Source organism: Oncorhynchus gorbuscha, linkage group LG10, assembly GCF_021184085.1.
Source record: "Oncorhynchus gorbuscha isolate QuinsamMale2020 ecotype Even-year linkage group LG10, OgorEven_v1.0, whole genome shotgun sequence".
NCBI classification, from domain to species: Eukaryota; Metazoa; Chordata; class Actinopteri; order Salmoniformes; family Salmonidae; genus Oncorhynchus; species Oncorhynchus gorbuscha.
Window position 1 is genome coordinate 93,205,060 of NC_060182.1, and position 23,593 is coordinate 93,228,652.

Sequence of the window (23,593 nt, forward strand, 5' to 3'; positions counted from 1 at the left end):
TAAGTGCTTTGCTCAAGGGCACATCGACCGATGTTTATTAACCTTGTCGGCTCGGGGATTTGAACCAGCAACCTTTTCACACAGACATTCTTAACCTGCAAGTGGACCGTCTGTGTGTTGGCATGGACGCATGGGCGCGGGCGTGTGCGTGTGTAAATCAGAAAGCAGTAGACAGATCTCTGTCGTAATATACTTTATTCAACTCATCATTAGTCTGTACATCAGTCTGTACATCAGTCTGTACATCAGTCTGTACATCAGTCTGTACTCTCTCTCTCTCTTTCTCTCTCTCTCTCTCTCTCTCTCTCTCTCTCTCTCTCTTACTCTTTTTCACCTCACACTTCCCTTTTTCACCTCACACTTCACCTTCTCTCTCTCTCTTTCTCTCTCTCTCTCTCTCTCTCTCTCTCTCTCTCTCTCTCTCTCTCTCTCTCTTACTCTTTTTCACCTCACACTGCCCCCCCCTCTCTCTCTCTCTCTCTCTCTCTCTCTCTCTCTCTCTCTCTCTCTCTTTCACCTCACACTCTGCCCCTTCTCTCTCTCCATCTTTTACATGACCCTGTCCTTCTATCTATCCTTCCCCCATAACCAATCAACCTCTAATCTCTGTCTATCGTTCATCTGACTTCATCCTTATAGATATGTCACATCTGTCATCTAAACACAGTCTGTAGACACTTTAACTTCTAACCTCTAAGCCCTAAACCCATATCTAGCACCAGGAATAATCCAGAAAACCTATATAAAATGGGACTCCATTGTCTTCACAGTTCTCAAATAAAATACACCTGAAAACTCATAGAACACAAAACCAACTGTTATAAAAATGTATAAAGGTAAAGAAAAAATAGACGAGACAGAAGATACTTTATAATGAGGGAAGTGAAGTACTACATTTACAAAAAAAAGACTAAATAAGATGATTTAATTAATGAAATATTTATATATTTCATTATTTTACTTTTAGATTTGTGTGTTTTGTTGTAAATTGTTAGATATTACTGCACTGTCGGAGCTACAGTAGGAAAAACAAGCATTTCACTACACCCGCAATAACATCTGCTAAATATGTTGATTTGTTTTAAAGGGGATTTAAGTATCAGATAATATAAATATAGGGTAAATTTAGCAGAATGCATTCCTCCAATCACAATCATGATTCCAAACGACAAGCCAATCACAATCAACAGAGACATTCTCAGACATGCCCACTGCAGCAGTTGCTTCACTGGGAGGGACAGTTTGTCTTTGGTAACTGAAACCTCAAAATATTTTTTTTTTCATATATATATATTTTAATAATATAATACAATGTTGCTTTTCTTAATCTCAAAATGGCTACTGCTGCATACTAAAACTAGATACAAGACTGAAACAACAGGTCAGAGAAAAAAAACAACATTCATGTTACCCAATAATCTATTAACAGAGACAATCATCTTGTACCAGTGGAGGCTGGTGGAATGGTATCAAACACGTGAACCATATGGAAAACACATGTTTGACTCCGCTCCACTAATTCCATTCCAGCCGTTACAACGAGCCCATCCTCCTATTGCTGTGCTCACCAGCCTCCACTGTCCTGTACAATAGCCAGTCTGGTGGCTGGTAGGTTTTCTTTTCAACTGTGTTTGACTTCCAACAACTTCCCCCTGGGTAGAGGATACATAAAGTCTCCTAGATCCTGGACTGAAGCCTCTGTCCTGGGTATATGAGTAGGACAGCGATTCACCAGTCTGGTGCTCTAGCCGACCCACAAGACGGTGTGTGTCTCCATAGACCTGCTCTGCTGCCAATCAAGGCTGCCATTGGTGGCCTCGGCACGTCCGTCAGTGAGCTTGACCAATCCAAAAGTCTTGCAGGAATCGCAGCCCAGTCCGATGGTCACGGCCAACCCATCGCTCTCCATTGATTCGCCCTCCCCTTCCCGCTCCGAGATGGCAGTCATGGGGCTGCTGGGTAGTCGGCTGCGGGCAGCGAAACGCCGGCTGGCTGAACAAGGGGGAGTGCGGGAGCGGGGGGGTCGCCACCCCCAAAGAGAGGGGGAGGGGGAGGGGTATGTGGGGGAGGACAGGGAGGAGAGAGAGAGCGTGCCCTCAGTGAGTGCCCACTCTGCCCTCCTCCTGTGTCTGTGTGTGGACTGGGACTGGGGTAGGTGTAGCGTCATTAGCTGGACAGTGTGTGTTGGTGCAAAGGACTGAGGGGTGTGAGTATGTGACTCCACTCCAAGCTGCAGGTGTATGTCTGACAGGGGATGGCTCTGTGAGCTCTGGCTTGGTGAGCTCCGTGAGCTCTGACTCTGTGAGCTCTGTGAGTGCTGGCTCTGTGAGCTCTGGCTGGCTCTCTGTGAGCTCTGTGAGCTTTGACTCTGTGAGCTCTGTGAATGCTGGCTCTGTGAGCACAGGCTCTGTGAGCTCTGGCTCTGTGAGCTCTGGCTTGGTGAGCTCCGTGAGCTCTGACTCTGTGAGCTCTGTGAGCTTTGACTCTGTGAGCTCTGGCTCCATGAGCTCTGACTCTGTGAGCTCTGGCTATGTGGTGTCGCCATCATGTGTTTGGGGGCAGTACTGCGGAGTCTCTCGGCTGCAGACATGCGAGCTACAGGGTCGCAGCGACTTCCCTTCCTCAGGAGCAGAGCCTTAAAGCTGTCACTGCTGCTGCTGACCCCTAACCTATGACCTCTCACCTTACTGGATCCAAACACCTCAAGAGGTTGCAGAAGGGCGTGGCTAGGGCTTGGAGGGGTCACTGGAGGAGTGGAGGAGAAAGAAGAGGAGGAGGAGAGGGGAAAGGCACGGCATCGGTCTTCCTCAGGGTTCCTGCGCCCAAGAACTTTCCTCTTAGACCTGAGAGGGGAGAGAGAGAGAGAGAGAGAGAGAGAGAGAGAGAGAGAGAGAGAGAGAGAGAGAGAGAGAGAGAGAGAGAGACAGAGAGAGAGAGAGAGAGGACAGAGAGGGAGAGAGGAGAGAGAGAGAGAGAGAGAGAGAGAGAGAGAGAGAGAGAGAGAGAGAGAGAGAGAGAGAGAGAGAGAGAGAGAGAGAGAGAGAGAGAGAGATAAACATTAAATGACTGATTATAGTCCCACTACCAACGAATCAGTGAACCACCGAACCAGTGAACCACCAAACCAGTGAACCACCAAACCAATGAACCACCAAACCAGTGAACCACCAAACCAGTGAACCACCTAACCAGTGAACCATCAAACCATGCTAATGACAGGATGCATTTGACACCTTATGCATGTAGTACAATAGAAGGTTCTATACCTATTAATACACTGGAAGGTTCTATACCTATTAATACACTAGAATGTTATATACCTATTAGTACACTAGAATGTTATATACCTATTAATACACTAGAATGTTATATACCTATTAATACACTAGAATGTTATATACCTATTAATACACTAGAATGTTATATACCTATTAGTACACTAGAATGTTATATACCTATTAATACACTAGAATGTTATATACCTATTAATACACTAGAATGTTATATACCTATTAATACACTAGAATGTTATATACCTATTAGTACACTAGAATGTTATATACCTATTAATACACTAGAATGTTATATACCTATTAATACACTAGAATGTTATATACCTATTAATACACTAGAATGTTAAATACCTATTAGTACACAAAAAGGTTCTATACCTATTAGTACACTAGAATGTTATATACCTATTAATAGACAAAAAGGTTCTATACCTATTAGTACACTAGAATGTTATATACCTATTAATACACTAGAATGTTAAATACCTATTAATACACTAGAATGTTATATACCTATTAATACACTAGAATGTTATATACCTATTAGTACACTAGAATGTTAAATACCTATTAATACACTAGAATGTTATATACCTATTAATAGACAAAAAGGTTCTATACCTATTAATACACTAGAATGTTATATACCTATTAGTACACTAGAATGTTAAATACCTATTAATACACTAGAATGTTCTATACCTATTAGTACACTAGAATGTTAAATACCTATTAGTACACAAAAAGGTTCTATACCTATTAGTACACTAGAATGTTATATACCTATTAATAGACAAAAAGGTTATATACCTATTAGTACACTAGAATGTTATATACCTATTAATACACTAGAATGTTAAATACCTATTAATACACTAGAATGTTATATACCTATTAATACACTAGAATGTTATATACCTATTAGTACACTAGAATGTTAAATACCTATTAGTACACTAGAATGTTATATACCTATTAATACACTAGAATGTTATATACCTATTAATAGACAAAAAGGTTCTATACCTATTAATACACTAGAATGTTATATACCTATTAGTACACTAGAATGTTAAATACCTATTAATACACTAGAATGTTCTATACCTATTAGTACACTAGAATGTTATATACTTATTAATACACTAGAATGTTATATACCTATTAATACACTAGAATGTTATATACCTATTAGTACACTAGAATGTTAAATACCTATTAGTACACTAGAATGTTATATACCTATTAGTACACTAGAATGTTCTATACCTATTAGTACACTAGAATGTTATATACTTATTAATACACTAGAATGTTATATACCTATTAATACACTAGAATGTTATATACCTATTAGTACACTAGAATGTTAAACACCTATTAGTACACTAGAATGTTCTATACCTATTAGTACACTAGAATGTTATATACTTATTAATACACTAGAATGTTATATACCTATTAGTACACTAGAATGTTATATACCTATTAATAGACAAAAAGGTTCTATACCTATTAATACACTAGAATGTTATATACCTATTAGTACACTAGAATGTTATATACCTATTAATACACTAGAATGTTAAATACCTATTAATACACTAGAATGTTCTATACCTATTAGTACACTAGAATGTTATATACTTATTAATACACTAGAATGTTATATACCTATTAATACACTAGAATGTTATATACCTATTAGTACACTAGAATGTTAAATACCTATTAGTACACTAGAATGTTATATACCTATTAGTACACTAGAATGTTCTATACCTATTAGTACACTAGAATGTTATATACCTATTAATACACTAGAATGTTATATACCTATTAGTACACTAGAATGTTAAATACCTATTAGTACACTAGAATGTTATATACCTATTAGTACACTAGAATGTTATATACCTATTAATACACTAGAATGTTATATACCTATTAATAGACAAAAAGGTTCTATACCTATTAGTACACTAGAATGTTATATACCTATTAATACACTAGAATGTTATATACCTATTAATACACTAGAATGTTATATACCTATTAATACACTAGAATGTTATATACCTATTAATACACTAGAATGTTATATACCTATTAATACACTAGAATGTTATATACCTATTAATACACTAGAATGTTATATACCTATTAATACACTAGAATGTTATATACCTATTAATACACTAGAATGTTATATACCTATTAATACACTAGAATGTTATATACCTATTAATAGACAAAAAGGTTCTATACCTATTAATACACTAGAATGTTATATACCTATTAATACACTAGAATGTTATATACCTATTAATAGACAAAAAGGTTCTATACCTATTAATACACTAGAATGTTCTATGCCTATTAATACACTAGAATGTTATATACCTATTAATACACTAGAATGTTATATACCTATTAATACACTAGAATGTTATATACCTATTAATACACTAGAATGTTATATACCTATTTATACACTAGAATGTTATATACCTATTAATACACTAGAATGTTATATACCTATTAATAGACAAAAAGGTTCTATACCTATTAATACACTAGAATGTTCTATGCCTATTAATACACGAACGTTCTATACCTATTAAGAGCGTCTGCTAAATGACTTAAATGTAATGTAAATGTAAAATACACTAGAATGTCCTATACCTATTAGTACACTAGAATGTTCTATACCTATTAGTACACTAGAATGTTATATACCTACTAATACACTAGAATGTTCTATACCTATTAGTACACTAGAATGTTATATACCTATTAATACACTAGAATGTTCTATGCCTATTAATACACTAGAATGTTCTATACCTATTAGTACACTAGAATGTTATATACCTATTAATACACTAGAATGTTCTATGCCTATTAATAGACAAGAAGGTTCTAGACCTATTAGTACACTAGAATGTTCTATGCCTATTAATACACTAGAATATTCTATGCCTATTAATACATATATACTATACATTGTTTCACTACAGAGGGACTAGTTATAACAGGATGTTTCACTACAGAGGGACTAGTTATAACATCATGTTTCACTACAGAGGGACTAGTTATATCATCATGTTTCACTACAGAGGGACTAGTTATAACATCATGTTTCACTACAGAGGGACTAGTTATAACATCATGTTTCACTACAGATACAGAGGGACTAGTTATAACATCATGTTTCACTACAGAGGGACTAGTTATAACATCATGTTTCACTACAGAGGGACTAGTTATATCATCATGTTTCACTACAGAGGGACTAGTTATAACATCATGTTTCACTACAGAGGGACTAGTTATATCATCATGTTTCACTACAGAGGGACTAGTTATAACATCATGTTTCACTACAGATACAGAGGGACTAGTTATAACATCATGTTTCACTACAGAGGAACTAGTTATAACATCATGTTTCACTACAGATACAGAGGGACTAGTTATAACATCATGTTTCACTACAGAGGGACTAGTTATAACATCATGTTTCACTACAGAGGGACTAGTTATAACATCATGTTTCACTACAGAGGGACTAGTTATAACATCATGTTTCACTACAGAGGGACTAGTTATAACACCATGTTTCACTACAGATACAGAGGGACTAGTTATAACATCATGTATCACTACAGATACAGAGGGACTAGTTATAACACCATGTTTCACTACAGAGGGACTAGTTATAACATCATGTTTCACTACAGAGGGACTAGTTATAACATCATGTTTCACTACAGAGGGACTAGTTATAACATCATGTTTCACTACAGATACAGAGGGACTAGTTATAACATCATGTTTCACTACAGAGGGACTAGTTATATCATCATGTTTCACTACAGATACAGAGGGACTAGTTATAACATCATGTTTCACTACAGAGGGACTAGTTATAACATCATGTTTCACTACAGAGGGACTAGTTATAACATCATGTTTCACTACAGAGGGACTAGTTATAACATCATGTTTCACTACAGAGGGACTAGTTATAACATCATGTTTCACTACAGAGGGACTAGTTATAACACCATGTTTCACTACAGAGGGACTAGTTATAACACCATGTTTCACTACAGATACAGAGGGACTAGTTATAACATCATGTTTCACTACAGAGGGACTAGTTATAACATCATGTTTCACTACAGATACAGAGGGACTAGTTATAACATCATGTTTCACTACAGAGGGACTAGTTATAACATCATGTTTCACTACAGAGGGACTAGTTATAACATCATGTTTCACTACAGAGGGACTAGTTATAACATCATGTTTCACTACAGAGGGACTAGTTATAACACCATGTTTCACTACAGAGGGACTAGTTATAACACCATGTTTCACTACAGATACAGAGGGACTAGTTATAACATCATGTTTCACTACAGAGGGACTAGTTATAACATCATGTTTCACTACAGAGGGACTAGTTATAACACCATGTTTCACTAAAGAGGGACTAGTTATAACACCATGTTTCACTACAGATACAGAGGGACTAGTTATAACATCATGTTTCACTACAGAGGGACTAGTTATAACATCATGTTTCACTACAGAGGGACTAGTTATAACATCATGTTTCACTACAGAGGGACTAGTTATAACATCATGTTTCACTACAGATACAGAGGGACTAGTTATAACATCATGTATCACTACAGATACAGAGGGACTAGTTATAACACCATGTTTCACTACAGAGGGACTAGTTATAACATCATGTTTCACTACAGAGGGACTAGTTATAACATCATGTTTCACTACAGAGGGACTAGTTATAACATCATGTTTCACTACAGTTACAGAGGGACTAGTTATAACATCATGTTTCACTACAGAGGGACTAGTTATAACATCATGTTTCAATACAGATACAGAGGGACTAGTTATATCATCATGTTTCACTACAGAGGGACTAGTTATAACATCATGTTTCACTACAGTTACAGAGGGACTAGTTATAACACCCTGTTTCACTACAGAGGGACTAGTTATAACATCATGTTTCACTACAGATACAGAGGGACTAGTTATAACATCATGTTTCACTACAGAGGGACTAGTTATAACATCATGTTTCACTACAGAGGGACTAGTTATAACATCATGTTTCACTACAGATACAGAGGGACTAGTTATAACATCATGTTTCACTACAGAGGGACTAGTTATAACATCATGTTTCACTACAGAGGGACTAGTTATAACATCATGTTTCACTACAGATACAGAGGGACTAGTTATAACATCATGTTTCACTACAGAGGGACTAGTTATAACATCATGTTTCACTACAGAGGGACTAGTTATAACATCATGTTTCACTACAGAGGGACTAGTTATAACACCCTGTTTCACTACAGAGGGACTAGTTATAACATCATGTTTCACTACAGAGGGACTAGTTATAACATCATGTTTCACTACAGAGGGACTAGTTATAACACCCTGTTTCACTACAGAGGGACTAGTTATAACATCATGTTTCACTACAGATACAGAGGGACTAGTTATAACATCATGTTTCACTACAGAGGGACTAGTTATAACATCATGTTTCACTACAGATACAGAGGGACTAGTTATAACACCCTGTTTCACTACAGAGGGACTAGTTATAACATCATGTTTCACTACAGATACAGAGGGACTAGTTATAACATCATGTTTCACTACAGAGGGACTAGTTATAACATCATGTTTCACTACAGAGGGACTAGTTATAAAACCATGTTTCACTACAGATACAGAGGGACTAGTTATAACATCATGTATCACTACAGATACAGAGGGACTAGTTATAACACCATGTTTCACTACAGAGGGACTAGTTATAACATCATGTTTCACTACAGAGGGACTAGTTATAACATCATGTTTCACTACAGAGGGACTAGTTATAACATCATGTTTCACTACAGTTACAGAGGGACTAGTTATAACACCATGTTTCACTACAGAGGGACTAGTTATAACATCATGTTTCACTACAGAGGGACTAGTTATATCATCATGTTTCACTACAGAGGGACTAGTTATATCATCATGTTTCACTACAGAGGGACTAGTTATAACATCATGTTTCACTACAGAGGGACTAGTTATAACATCATGTTTCAATACAGATACAGAGGGACTAGTTATAACATCATGTTTCACTACAGAGGGACTAGTTATATCATCATGTTTCACTACAGAGGGACTAGTTATAACATCATGTTTCACTACAGAGGGACTAGTTATATCATCATGTTTCACTACAGAGGGACTAGTTATATCATCATGTTTCACTACAGAGGGACTAGTTATATCATCATGTTTCACTACAGAGGGACTAGTTATATCATCATGTTTCACTACAGAGGGACTAGTTATAACATCATGTTTCAATACAGATACAGAGGGACTAGTTATAACATCATGTTTCACTACAGAGGGACTAGTTATAACATCATGTTTCACTACAGTTACAGAGGGACTAGTTATAACACCCTGTTTCACTACAGAGGGACTAGTTATAACATCATGTTTCACTACAGTTACAGAGGGACTAGTTATAACATCATGTTTCAATACAGATACAGAGGGACTAGTTATAACATCATGTTTCACTACAGAGGGACTAGTTATAACATCATGTTTCACTACAGTTACAGAGGGACTAGTTATATCATCATGTTTCACTACAGAGGGACTAGTTATAACATCATGTTTCACTACAGAGGGACTAGTTATAACATCATGTTTCACTACAGATACAGAGGGACTAGTTATAACATCATGTTTCACTACAGAGGGACTAGTTATAACATCATGTTTCACTACAGTTACAGAGGGACTAGTTATAACACCCTGTTTCACTACAGAGGGACTAGTTATAACATCATGTTTCACTACAGAGGACTAGTTATAACATCATGTTTCACTACAGAGGACTAGTTATAACATCATGTTTCACTACAGTTACAGAGGGACTAGTTATAACATCATGTTTCACTACAGAGGGACTAGTTATAACATCATGTTTCACTACAGATACAGAGGGACTAGTTATAACATCATGTTTCACTACAGAGGGACTAGTTATAACATCATGTTTCACTACAGAGGGACTAGTTATAACATCATGTTTCAATACAGATACAGAGGGACTAGTTATAACATCATGTTTCACTACAGAGGGACTAGTTATAACATCATGTTTCACTACAGAGGGACTAGTTATAACATCATGTTTCACTACAGATACAGAGGGACTAGTTATAACATCATGTTTCACTACAGAGGACTAGTTATAACATCATGTTTCAATACAGATACAGAGGGACTAGTTATAACATCATGTTTCACTACAGAGGGACTAGTTATAACATCATGTTTCACTACAGAGGGACTAGTTATAACATCATGTTTCAATACAGATACAGAGGGACTAGTTATAACATCATGTTTCACTACAGAGGGACTAGTTATAACATCATGTTTCACTACAGATACAGAGGGACTAGTTATAACATCATGTTTCACTACAGAGGGACTAGTTATAACATCATGTTTCACTACAGAGGGACTAGTTATAACATCATGTTTCAATACAGATACAGAGGGACTAGTTATAACATCATGTTTCACTACAGAGGGACTAGTTATAACATCATGTTTCACTACAGAGGGACTAGTTATAACATCATGTTTCACTACAGATACAGAGGGACTAGTTATAACATCATGTTTCACTACAGAGGGACTAGTTATAACATCATGTTTCACTACAGAGGGACTAGTTATAACATCATGTTTCACTACAGTTACAGAGGGACTAGTTATAACATCATGTTTCACTACAGTTACAGAGGGACTAGTTATAACATCATGTTTCACTACAGAGGGACTAGTTATAACATCATGTTTCACTACAGAGGGACTAGTTATAACATCATGTTTCAATACAGATACAGAGGGACTAGTTATAACATCATGTTTCACTACAGAGGGACTAGTTATAACATCATGTTTCACTACAGTTACAGAGGGACTAGTTATAACATCATGTTTCACTACAGTTACAGAGGGACTAGTTATAACATCATGTTTCAATACAGATACAGAGGGACTAGTTATAACATCATGTTTCACTACAGTTACAGAGGGACTAGTTATAACATCATGTTTCAATACAGATACAGAGGGACTAGTTATAACATCATGTTTCACTACAGAGGGACTAGTTATAACATCATGTTTCACTACAGTTACAGAGGGACTAGTTATAACATCATGTTTCACTACAGTTACAGAGGGACTAGTTATAACATCATGTTTCAATACAGATACAGAGGGACTAGTTATAACATCATGTTTCACTACAGAGGGACTAGTTATAACATCATGTTTCACTACAGTTACAGAGGGACTAGTTATAACATCATGTTTCAATACAGATACAGAGGGACTAGTTATAACATCATGTTTCACTACAGTTACAGAGGGACTAGTTATAACATCATGTTTCAATACAGATACAGAGGGACTAGTTATAACATCATGTTTCACTACAGTTACAGAGGGACTAGTTATAACATCATGTTTCAATACAGATACAGAGGGACTAGTTATAACATCATGTTTCACTACAGAGGGACTAGTTATAACATCATGTTTCACTACAGAGGGACTAGTTATAACATCATGTTTCACTACAGATACAGAGGGACTAGTTATAACATCATGTTTCACTACAGAGGGACTAGTTATAACATCATGTTTCAATACAGATACAGAGGGACTAGTTATAACATCATGTTTCACTACAGAGGGACTAGTTATAACATCATGTTTCACTACAGAGGGACTAGTTATAACATCATGTTTCAATACAGATACAGAGGGACTAGTTATAACATCATGTTTCACTACAGAGGGACTAGTTATAACATCATGTTTCACTACAGTTACAGAGGGACTAGTTATAACATCATGTTTCACTACAGAGGGACTAGTTATAACATCATGTTTCAATACAGATACAGAGGGACTAGTTATAACATCATGTTTCACTACAGAGGGACTAGTTATAACATCATGTTTCACTACAGTTACAGAGGGACTAGTTATAACATCATGTTTCACTACAGTTACAGAGGGACTAGTTATAACATCATGTTTCAATACAGATACAGAGGGACTAGTTATAACATCATGTTTCACTACAGTTACAGAGGGACTAGTTATAACATCATGTTTCAATACAGATACAGAGGGACTAGTTATAACATCATGTTTCACTACAGAGGACTAGTTATAACATCATGTTTCACTACAGTTACAGAGGGACTAGTTATAACATCATGTTTCACTACAGTTACAGAGGGACTAGTTATAACATCATGTTTCAATACAGATACAGAGGGACTAGTTATAACATCATGTTTCACTACAGTTACAGAGGGACTAGTTATAACATCATGTTTCAATACAGATACAGAGGGACTAGTTATAACATCATGTTTCACTACAGTTACAGAGGGACTAGTTATAACATCATGTTTCAATACAGATACAGAGGGACTAGTTATAACATCATGTTTCACTACAGAGGGACTAGTTATAACATCATGTTTCACTACAGAGGGACTAGTTATAACATCATGTTTCACTACAGATACAGAGGGACTAGTTATAACATCATGTTTCACTACAGAGGGACTAGTTATAACATCATGTTTCAATACAGATACAGAGGGACTAGTTATAACATCATGTTTCACTACAGAGGGACTAGTTATAACATCATGTTTCACTACAGAGGGACTAGTTATAACATCATGTTTCAATACAGATACAGAGGGACTAGTTATAACATCATGTTTCACTACAGAGGACTAGTTATAACATCATGTTTCAATACAGATACAGAGGGACTAGTTATAACATCATGTTTCACTACAGAGGGACTAGTTATAACATCATGTTTCACTACAGAGGGACTAGTTATAACATCATGTTTCAATACAGATACAGAGGGACTAGTTATAACATCATGTTTCACTACAGAGGGACTAGTTATAACATCATGTTTCACTACAGAGGGACTAGTTATAACATCATGTTTCACTACAGATACAGAGGGACTAGTTATAACATCATGTTTCACTACAGAGGGACTAGTTATAACATCATGTTTCACTACAGTTACAGAGGGACTAGTTATAACACCCTGTTTCACTACAGAGGGACTAGTTATAACATCATGTTTCACTACAGAGGGACTAGTTATAACATCATGTTTCACTACAGATACAGAGGGACTAGTTATAACATCATGTTTCACTACAGAGGGACTAGTTATAACATCATGTTTCACTACAGTTACAGAGGGACTAGTTATATCATCATGTTTCACTACAGAGGGACTAGTTATAACATCATGTTTCACTACAGTTACAGAGGGACTAGTTATAACATCATGTTTCACTACAGAGGGACTAGTTATAACATCATGTTTCACTACAGAGGGACTAGTTATAACATCATGTTTCAATACAGATACAGAGGGACTAGTTATAACATCATGTTTCACTACAGAGGGACTAGTTATAACATCATGTTTCACTACAGTTACAGAGGGACTAGTTATAACATCATGTTTCACTACAGTTACAGAGGGACTAGTTATAACATCATGTTTCACTACAGAGGGACTAGTTATAACATCATGTTTCAATACAGATACAGAGGGACTAGTTATAACATCATGTTTCACTACAGAGGGACTAGTTATAACATCATGTTTCACTACAGTTACAGAGGGACTAGTTATAACATCATGTTTCACATGTTTCACTAGAGAGGACTAGTTATAACATCATGTTTCACTACAGAGGGACTAGTTATAACATCATGTTTCACAGTTACAGAGGACTAGTTATAACATCATGTTTCACTACAGTTACAGAGGGACTAGTTATAACATCATGTTTCACTACAGAGGGACTAGTTATAACATCATGTTTCAATACAGATACAGAGGGACTAGTTATAACATCATGTTTCACTACAGAGGGACTAGTTATAACATCATGTTTCAATACAGATACAGAGGGACTAGTTATAACATCATGTTTCACTACAGAGGGACTAGTTATAACATCATGTTTCACTACAGTTACAGAGGGACTAGTTATAACACCCTGTTTCACTACAGAGGGACTAGTTATAACATCATGTTTCACTACAGAGGGACTAGTTATAACATCATGTTTCACTACAGAGGGACTAGTTATAACATCATGTTTCACTACAGAGGGACTAGTTATAACATCATGTTTCACTACAGTTACAGAGGGACTAGTTATAACACCCTGTTTCACTACAGAGGGACTAGTTATAACATCATGTTTCACTACAGATACAGAGGGACTAGTTATAACACCCTGTTTCACTACAGAGGGACTAGTTATAACATCATGTTTCAATACAGATACAGAGGGACTAGTTATAACATCATGTTTCACTACAGAGGGACTAGTTATAACATCATGTTTCACTACAGAGGGACTAGTTATAACACCCTGTTTCACTACAGAGGGACTAGTTATAACATCATGTTTCAATACAGATACAGAGGGACTAGTTATAACATCATGTTTCACTACAGAGGGACTAGTTATAACATCATGTTTCACTACAGAGGGACTAGTTATAACATCATGTTTCACTACAGTTACAGAGGGACTAGTTATAACATCATGTTTCAATACAGATACAGAGGGACTAGTTATAACATCATGTTTTCAGTTACAGAGGGACTAGTTATATCATCATGTTTCACTACAGATACAGAGGGACTAGTTATAACATCATGTTTCACTACAGAGGGACTAGTTATAACATCATGTTTCACTACAGAGGGACTAGTTATAACATCATGTTTCACTACAGAGGGACTAGTTATAACATCATGTTTCACTACAGTTACAGAGGGACTAGTTATAACATCATGTTTCACTACAGAGGGACTAGTTATAACATCATGTTTCACTACAGAGGGACTAGTTATAACATCATGTTTCACTACAGAGGGACTAGTTATAACATCATGTTTCAATACAGATACAGAGGGACTAGTTATAACATCATGTTTCACTACAGATACAGAGGGACTAGTTATAACATCATGTTTCACTACAGATACAGAGGGACTAGTTATATCATCATGTTTCACACAGAGGGACAGTTATAACATCACTACAGGACTAGTTATAACATCATGTTTCACTACAGAGGGACTAGTTATATCATCATGTTTCACTACAGATACAGAGGGACTAGTTATATCATCATGTTTCACTACAGATACAGAGGGACTAGTTATAACATCATGTTTCACTACAGAGGACTAGTTATAACATCATGTTTCACTACAGAGGGACTAGTTATAACATCATGTTTCACTACAGAGGGACTAGTTATAACATCATGTTTCACTACAGATACAGAGGGACTAGTTATAACAGGATGTTTCACTACAGAGGGACTAGTTATAACATCATGTTTCACTACAGAGGGACAGATACAGAGAGGGACTAGTTATAACACCCTGTTTCACTACAGAGGGACTAGTTATAACATCATGTTTCACTACAGATACAGAGGGACTAGTTATAACATCATGTTTCACTACAGAGGGACTAGTTATAACATCATGTTTCACTACAGAGAGGGACTAGTTATAACACCATGTTTCACTACAGAGGGACTAGTTGTAACATCATGTTTCACTACAGAGGGACTAGTTATAACATCATGTTTCACTACAGAGGGACTAGTTATAACATCATGTTTCACTACAGAGGGACTAGTTATAACATCATGTTTCACTACAGATACAGAGGGACTAGTTATAACATCATGTTTCACTACAGAGGGACTAGTTATAACACCATGTTTCACTACAGATACAGAGGGACTAGTTATAACATCATGTTTCACTACAGATACAGAGGGACTAGCTATAACACTCACCATCCACTCGGCTTGACTATGGGATGACCCCACCCCTAACTACACCCTCCAACCGATCAATATTACCTGCTGTCAACACCACACCCACACACCTGGGTGGTCAAACGCGTGTGCCTTCCCAGAATGCACTGCTACAGAGAGATGCAGATGCAGGGAACGGTGTGTTAATGCTGCGTAACAACCCAAAAAATGTAAACTAATATACATATAAATATATATATATATAAATATATATATATATATATATACAGAGCATTCTGAAAGTATTAAGACCCCTTGACTTTTTCCATATTTTGTTACGTTACAGCCTTATTTAAAAAAACATATCTCAGCTATTTTCAGGTCTCTCCAGAGAAGTTAGATCCGGTTCAAGTCCGAGGCCTGGCTGGACCACTCAAGGACATTCAGAGAATTGTCCCGAAGCCACTCCTGCGTTGTCTTGGCTGTGTTCTTAGGGTTGTTGTCCTGTTGGAAGGTGAACCATCACCCCGGTTCATCTTTGCCTCGTTCCTGACTAGTCTCCCAGTCCCTGCCGCTGAAAATCATCCCCACAATATGATGCTGCCACTACCATGCTTCACTGTAGGGATGGTGCCATGTTTGGCATTCAGGCCAAAGAGTTCAATCTTGGCTTCATCACACCATCATGGTCTGCATGTCTTTAGGTGCCTTTTGGCAAACTCCAAGTGGGCTGTCATTTGCATTTACTGAGGAGTGGCTTCCGTCTGGCCACTCTACCATAAAGGCCTGGTTGGTGAAGTGCTGCAGAGATGGTTGTCCTTCTGCAAGGTTCTCTCATCTCCACAGAGGAACTCTGGAGCTCTGTTAGCGTGACTATTGTGTCCTTGGTCACCTCCCTGACCAAGGCCCTTCTCCCCTGATTGCTCAGTTTGGCTGGGCGGCCAGCTCTAGGAAGTGTCTTGGTGGTTCTAAACTTCTTCATTCTTCCAGAATGATGGAGGCCACTGTGTTCTTGGGGATCTTCAATGCTGCAGACATTTGTTGGTACCTACCCCAGATCTGTGCCTCGACACAATTCTGTCTCTGAGCTCTACAGACAATTACTTCCAGCTCATGGCTTGGTTTTTTGCTCTGACATGTACTGTCAACTGTAGGACCTTATATAGACAGGTGTGTGCCTTTCCTAATCATGTCCAATCAACTGAATTTACCACAGGTGGACTCCAATCAAGTTGTAGAAACATTTCAAGGATGATCAATGGAAACAGGATCCACCTGGGCTCAATTTGATTCTCATAGAAAAGGGTCTGAATACTTATGTAATTGAGGTATTTCTGTTTTCCTTTTCTTTTATACATTTAAAAATCAGTTTTTGCTTTTTCATTATGGGGTATTGTGATGTCATTATGGGGTATTGTGATGTCATTATGTGGTATTGTGATGTCATTATGGGGTATTGTGATGTCATTATGGGGTATTGTGATGTCATTATGGGGTATTATGTGTAGATTGATGAGGATCATTTAAAAAAAATCCATTTTAGAATAAGGCTGTGACAAAATGGGGTCTGAATACTTTCCAAATGCTCTGTATATATATATATATATAAAACAAAAACAAACAAACAAAATTTAATTTAAAACAAATAATATCTACAAATGGATCTCCAGGACCATCCCATAGTGTGTCTGAAGGACATACAGTACAGGAGTGTCATCATGTGTCATTATCTGTTATCACACAACATACCTGTGTATGGCAGCAAACAGGTCTTCAGTAGTCCGTGGTGGTGCTGGTGTCACCATCTTCTCCGCTGAAGAAATATCAAACACCTCACCTGAGAGAGAGGGAGAACGCAGAGAGAGAGAGAGAGAGAGAGAGAGAGAGAGAGAGAGAGAGAGAGAGAGAGAGAGAGAGAGAGAGAGAGAGAGAGAGAGAGAGAGAGAGAGAGAGAGAGATAAAGAGATTGTAGAAACCTGTGCAGAAACCATACTCCAAACCATACTCCGAGCTGATAGGCTGGAGAGACTGAAGCAGCCATTGGCCGAGACAGTGACAACTCCAAACCATACTTCGAGCTGATAGGATGGAGAGACTGAAGCAGCCATTGGCCGAGACAGTGACAACTCCAAACCATACTCCGAGCTGATAGGCTGGAGAGACTGAAGCAGCCATTGGCCGAGACAGTGACAACTCCAAACCATACTCCGAGCTGATAGGCTGGAGAGAAGTCTATGTGTTTCCTGCAGCAGTGTCTTTCAGTCAAGGCTGTCAGGGTAGAAGGGGGAGAGGGTCAGGGAGAGAGAGAGCTGGAGGGGGTTGAGAGATTGATGGTCATCTCCAACCCAAAGGAAGGTAGAAGTCTTATAACCGGGTAAGAGATCTATGTAGGAGAGAGGGGAGAGAGAGAGAGAAGGAGAGAGACAGACAGAGAGAGAGAGACAGAGAGAAAGACAGAGAGACAGAGAAAGAGAGAGAGAGATAGTGAGAGACAGAGAAAGAGAGAGAGATAGTGAGAGAGGGACAAAGAGAGGGACAGAGAGAGAGAGAGAGAGAGAGAGAGAGAGAGAGAGAGAGAGAGAGACAGACAGACAGACAGACAGACAGACAGACAGACAGACAGACAGACAGACAGACAGACAGACAGACAGACAGACAGACAGACAGACAGACAGACAGACAGACAGACAGACAGACAGACAGACAGACAGACAGACAGACAGACAGACAGACAGACAGACAGACAGACAGAGAGCTCAATAACTCACCATTGTCTTCTCTGGAGGTCAGGGACCCTGTGGAGCTGCTGGCCCCATCTGTGTCCAGGCTGCACCTCTCCTCCCTCTTCTCCCACTCCTTCCTCTCCTCCCACTCCATCCTCTCTCCCCCCAGTTCCCCCTCGTCCTCTTGGATGAACAGATCTGGCAGGAGTAGCGCCCCTTTCAGGCTGTCCGTAGACAGAGGACTGCTCAGAGAGTCTCTCCTCTCTTCCAGAGAGAAGCTTTCAAAATCATTGCTGTCCTCCTCCTCCATCGCTCCCCTCCGTCTGTCTTCCTCTTCACCCTCCTCCTCTCTTCTCCCCAGCTTCTGCCAATTTTTTCTCTCCTCCTTCTCTTCTTCCTCCTGCAGCACCCAAATTTCCTCTGGTTCTGATCTCCCCAGCTCTGTGTATGGCACCGATACACTCTGTGGCTGTCTGGGAACTGCTTCTCTCTCAGTGTCTGCCTCTCTCTCTGCCTCTGTGTCTGCCTCGTTCTCTGTGTCTGTCTCTCTCTCTAACTCTGCCTCTGTCTCAGTGTCTGCCTTTCTCTCTGTCTCTGCCTCTATCTCTGTGTCTGCCTCTGCCTCTGTGTCTGTCTCACTCGCTGTCTCGTCCTCTCTCTCTGTCTCTGTCATCATCTCCAGTGGGCAGGACTCCTGCTTTGCCTCTGCTATACAGGGTGCTGGAGGACAGGGGCTTGGTGGTAACTCTGGTACACAGGGTTCTGAAGGATAGGGGCTTGGTGGTAACTCTGCTACACAGGGTTTAGGGGCTTGGTGGTAACTCTGACACAGGGTTCTGGATGATAGGGGCTTGGTGGTAACTCTGGTACACAGGGTTCTGGAGGATAGTGGGGTTCTGAAGGATCTGGATGATAGGGGCTTGGTGGTAACTCTGGTACACAGGGTTCTGAAGGATAGGGGCTTGGTGGTAACTCTGGTACACAGGGTTCTGGATGATAGGGGCTTGGTGGTAACTCTGGTACACAGGGTTCTGGATGATAGGGGCTTGGTGGTAACTCTGGTACACAGGGTTCTGGATGATAGGGGCTTGGTGGTAACTCTGCTACACAGGGTTCTGAAGGATAGGGGCTTGGTGGTAACTCTGCTACACAGGGTTCTGAAGGATAGGGGCTTGGTGGTAACTCTGCTACACAGGGTTCTGAAGGATAGGGGCTTGGTGGTAACTCTGGTACACAGGGTTCTGAAGGATAGGGGCTTGGTGGTAACTCTGCTACACAGGGTTCTGAAGGATAGGGGCTTGGTGGTAACTCTGCTACACAGGGTTCTGAAGGATAGGGGCTTGGTGGTAACTCTGGTACACAGTACTGTGACTGGTAGAACTTCAGGAAGGGGTATGCTGTCTCTGGCTCTGGTTGAGACTCTGTCTGGGTCTGTATCTCTGGCTGGGTCTGTATCTCTGGCCTGTACAGGTTTATCCCCAGTAAGGGTGGTGTCTCTTGGACGAAGGGCTCTGGAGATGTACCTATCAACACGTGTGGGGGTGGTGGTGTGTCTGTCTGGTGTGTCCTCAGCAAGGGCAGGGGCATGATCGTGGGCTTCTTCAGGGCAACGGGAAGCTTCTGTCTGTGGGGGGAGGAGGAGGAGGGGGTAGCAGGGGAGTGTGTGGGTGTGTATGCCCACGCTGAGTACTCTGGTTGGCCGTTGGAGAGGCAGGGTATGGTCTCCTGTCGAGGCGTAGGTTCTCCGTTCTGTAGTGTGTTTTCAGCAGCAGGGCTAGAACTTTGAAATACTGTTCTCAGTGGCCTAGAGAGAACGACCGGCTTATTTGGGGTTCTCTCTCCAGCCTCAGTAAGCATGGCATCAATCCTTCCCACACTCTCTAACACAGTGCTGGTTAGTTTGGGATCCATGCCCGCCCCTCGCTCCTGGGTGCTGGTTAGCGTTATGCCATTTAGCTTGGCTTCCGTGCTCTTTGCAATATGCTGGGCATCATTGGTTGACTTAGCATCGGTTAGCATACTGCTAGTTAGAGTAGCATCATTGCTGTCTTGGCTATGCTCAACATTATCTGATGTATGGTGGGTTAGCATAATGCTAGTTAGAGTAGCATCATTGATGTCTTGGCTATACTCAACATTAGCTGATGTATGGTTGGTTAGCATAATGCTAGTTAGAGTAGCATCATTGATGTCTTGGCTCTGCTCAATATTAGTTGATGTGTGGTTGGTTAGCATAATGCTAGTTGGGGTAGCGTTATTGCTTTCTTGCCATTGCTCAACATTAGATGATGGAGGGCTGTTTAGCCTCTTGGTAGAGCACAGAGTGACTCTCTGAAGGGCTTGGGTTGTTACCAGGGGCCGGGGAGTGGGGGTGTAAGAGGGAGGAGGTGGTGGATGAGCGGGAAGAGGAGGAAGATGAGGAGGGCTGTTGATTGACAGGTCTGAAACCTCTGTGAGCTCAGGGGAAGGATGAGGAGGGAATCCTAGCAACGAGGTCACCTGACTGGCAGGTGTAATAGGTGAAAAGAAGGGGTGGGGTTGAGTCTGTCGCATTGCACAGGCATGCAAGGGAGGCGGGGGGAAGGGGGAGAAGGTGGGGGAGTGGGGAGGAATGGCTGGGGTAGAGGAGGGGAGAGGGGAGGAATTGTTGAGGTAGAGGAGGGGGAGAGGGGAGGAATGGTTGAGGTAGAGGAGGGGGAGAGGGGAGGGATGGCTGAGGTAGAGGAGGGGGAGAGGGGAGGCATTGTTCAGGTAGAGGAGGGGGAGAGGGGAGGGATGGTTGAGGTAGAGGAGGGGGAGAGGGGAGGGATGGTTGGGGTAAAGGAGGGGGAGAGGGGAGGGATGGCTGAGGTAGAGAAGGGGGAGAGGGAAGATGGTGAGAGATGCACAGATCAGGGAGAGGAGAGGGAGTGATTGGGTAGGGTAGGGTGGAGGTAGACAGGGAAGAATGCTGGAGCCGGGCAGGGGAGGAGGAGGGGGAGAGAGGGATATCTGGAGTCGGAGGAGGTGTAGGAAGAGAGGGAAGAGGTAGAGGAAAAGGAGGAGAAGGGGGAGGAGAGGAGAGAGGACTTTCTCTCTGGGATGGGGGGTCTTGGCCCTCCTCCCCCTGGGCTAGAACGTGTCCTGGGAAGGGAGGAAGAGGAGGTGAGGTGGAGGGAGGAGGATGAGATGAGGGGTGAGGAGTGTGTTTGGGGTGAGGAGGGTGTGAGGGGTGAAGGGGATGTGAGGGGTGAGGAGAGGGTTGGCGTGTTGCACTCGCTGGAGTATCCGCTGGAGGTGGAAGAGGCCAGCCGCTGGAGACTCCCTGCCGTGGCGGACATTTTAGGAGAAGAGGCAGCCATTTTAGGTCCCACCAGCAGGCTCCCCCCTCCAGCACTGGCTGAGCGGGGGACAGATGGCTGCTGGTGGGACGGGCTAGAAGGGTAGTTTTGATCCTGACCAGGCTGTTGGTGGAAGCTGTGGAAGGGATGGTTGATCTGACTGTCTGTTTCAGCACCTGCCCTGCCCCCCCTGCCCACACTGCTACAGCGGGGGACCCATGGGTCCTCGAACACCCCTGGAGAGAGTGGAGGGGAGAGGGGAGCAGGGCTGGAGGTCAGACTCCCCTTCGTGACCACCTCTTCTCCAGGTCCAGCAGTGTGGTTGTTGTAGTTGTAGCGCAGCGTTTTCCCCCGGCCAGGTTTAAACCGTAGTGAGGTGGAGCGCGTGGGAGGAGCGGGAGGCCTCTTTGACTTCCTCAGAGAGATACTGCCTGACAGGTTACGGCTGTTTCCATGGAGTCCGCGGTGGTCCCGGTTACCGTGGGGACTGCGGTTGCCGCCGGTAGCGCAGTCGTGGCCGTGGGACTCGGAGCAGCTGTAGTCGGTCTGACAAGAGGAGGAAATAGAGGTGAAAGGATGAAGGGGGGAGGAGCGGCTGGAGGGTAAGAGGGGCTCGTAGCTCCAGTCCTCCCCCAGTAAGGTGCTCTGACTTGGGAATCTTCTGCTCCGACCCTCCCCTGACTGGCTCAGGAATTCATGATCCTGGAGAGACAGACAAGACAGGCAGGAGGAACATTAACGTTTTATGGCTGCAGGGGGCAGTATTGAGTAGCTTGGATGAAAAGGTGCCCATTGTAAATGGCCAGCTCCTAAGTCATAGTTGCTAATACAGTGCCTTGCGAAAGTATTCGGCCCCCTTGAACTTTGCGACCTTTTGCCACATTTCAGGCTTCAAACATAAAGATATAAAACTGTATTTTTTTGTGAAGAATCAACAACAAGTGGGACACAATCATGAAGTGGAACGACATTCATTGGATATTTCAAACTTTTTTAACAAATCAAAAACTGAAAAATTGGGCGCCCTACAGCCTGACCATAGAGCAGGAGACCCTACAGCATGACCATAGAGCAGGAGGCCCTATAGCCTGACCATAGAGCAGGAGGCCCTACAGCCTGACCATAGAGCAGGAGGCCCTACAGCCTGAGCATAGAAGGCCCTACAATATCATAATAATATCATGATAATAATAACAATAACAACAATATAAATAATAATAACAAC

General features: G+C 40.8%; 1 protein-coding gene across 1 annotated transcript in view; it reads right to left on the reverse strand.

The window, feature by feature from the left end:
• Positions 1-440: 440 nt before the first annotated feature.
• LOC124046986 (NHS-like protein 1) overlaps positions 441-23,593 on the reverse strand; it is a 65,727-nt gene continuing 42,574 nt past the window's right edge. Inside the window, exons 8-13 of the mRNA XM_046367736.1 lie at positions 21,956-23,070; positions 20,415-20,672; positions 19,094-20,274; positions 18,075-18,162; positions 2,401-2,843; positions 441-2,331 (exon numbers count right to left, since the gene is read on the reverse strand). Of these exons, the coding sequence (XP_046223692.1) occupies positions 1,745-2,331; positions 2,401-2,843; positions 18,075-18,162; positions 19,094-20,274; positions 20,415-20,672; positions 21,956-23,070 (3,672 nt within the window). The 3' untranslated portion in view covers positions 441-1,744. The remainder of the gene's footprint in view (positions 2,332-2,400; positions 2,844-18,074; positions 18,163-19,093; positions 20,275-20,414; positions 20,673-21,955; positions 23,071-23,593) is intronic.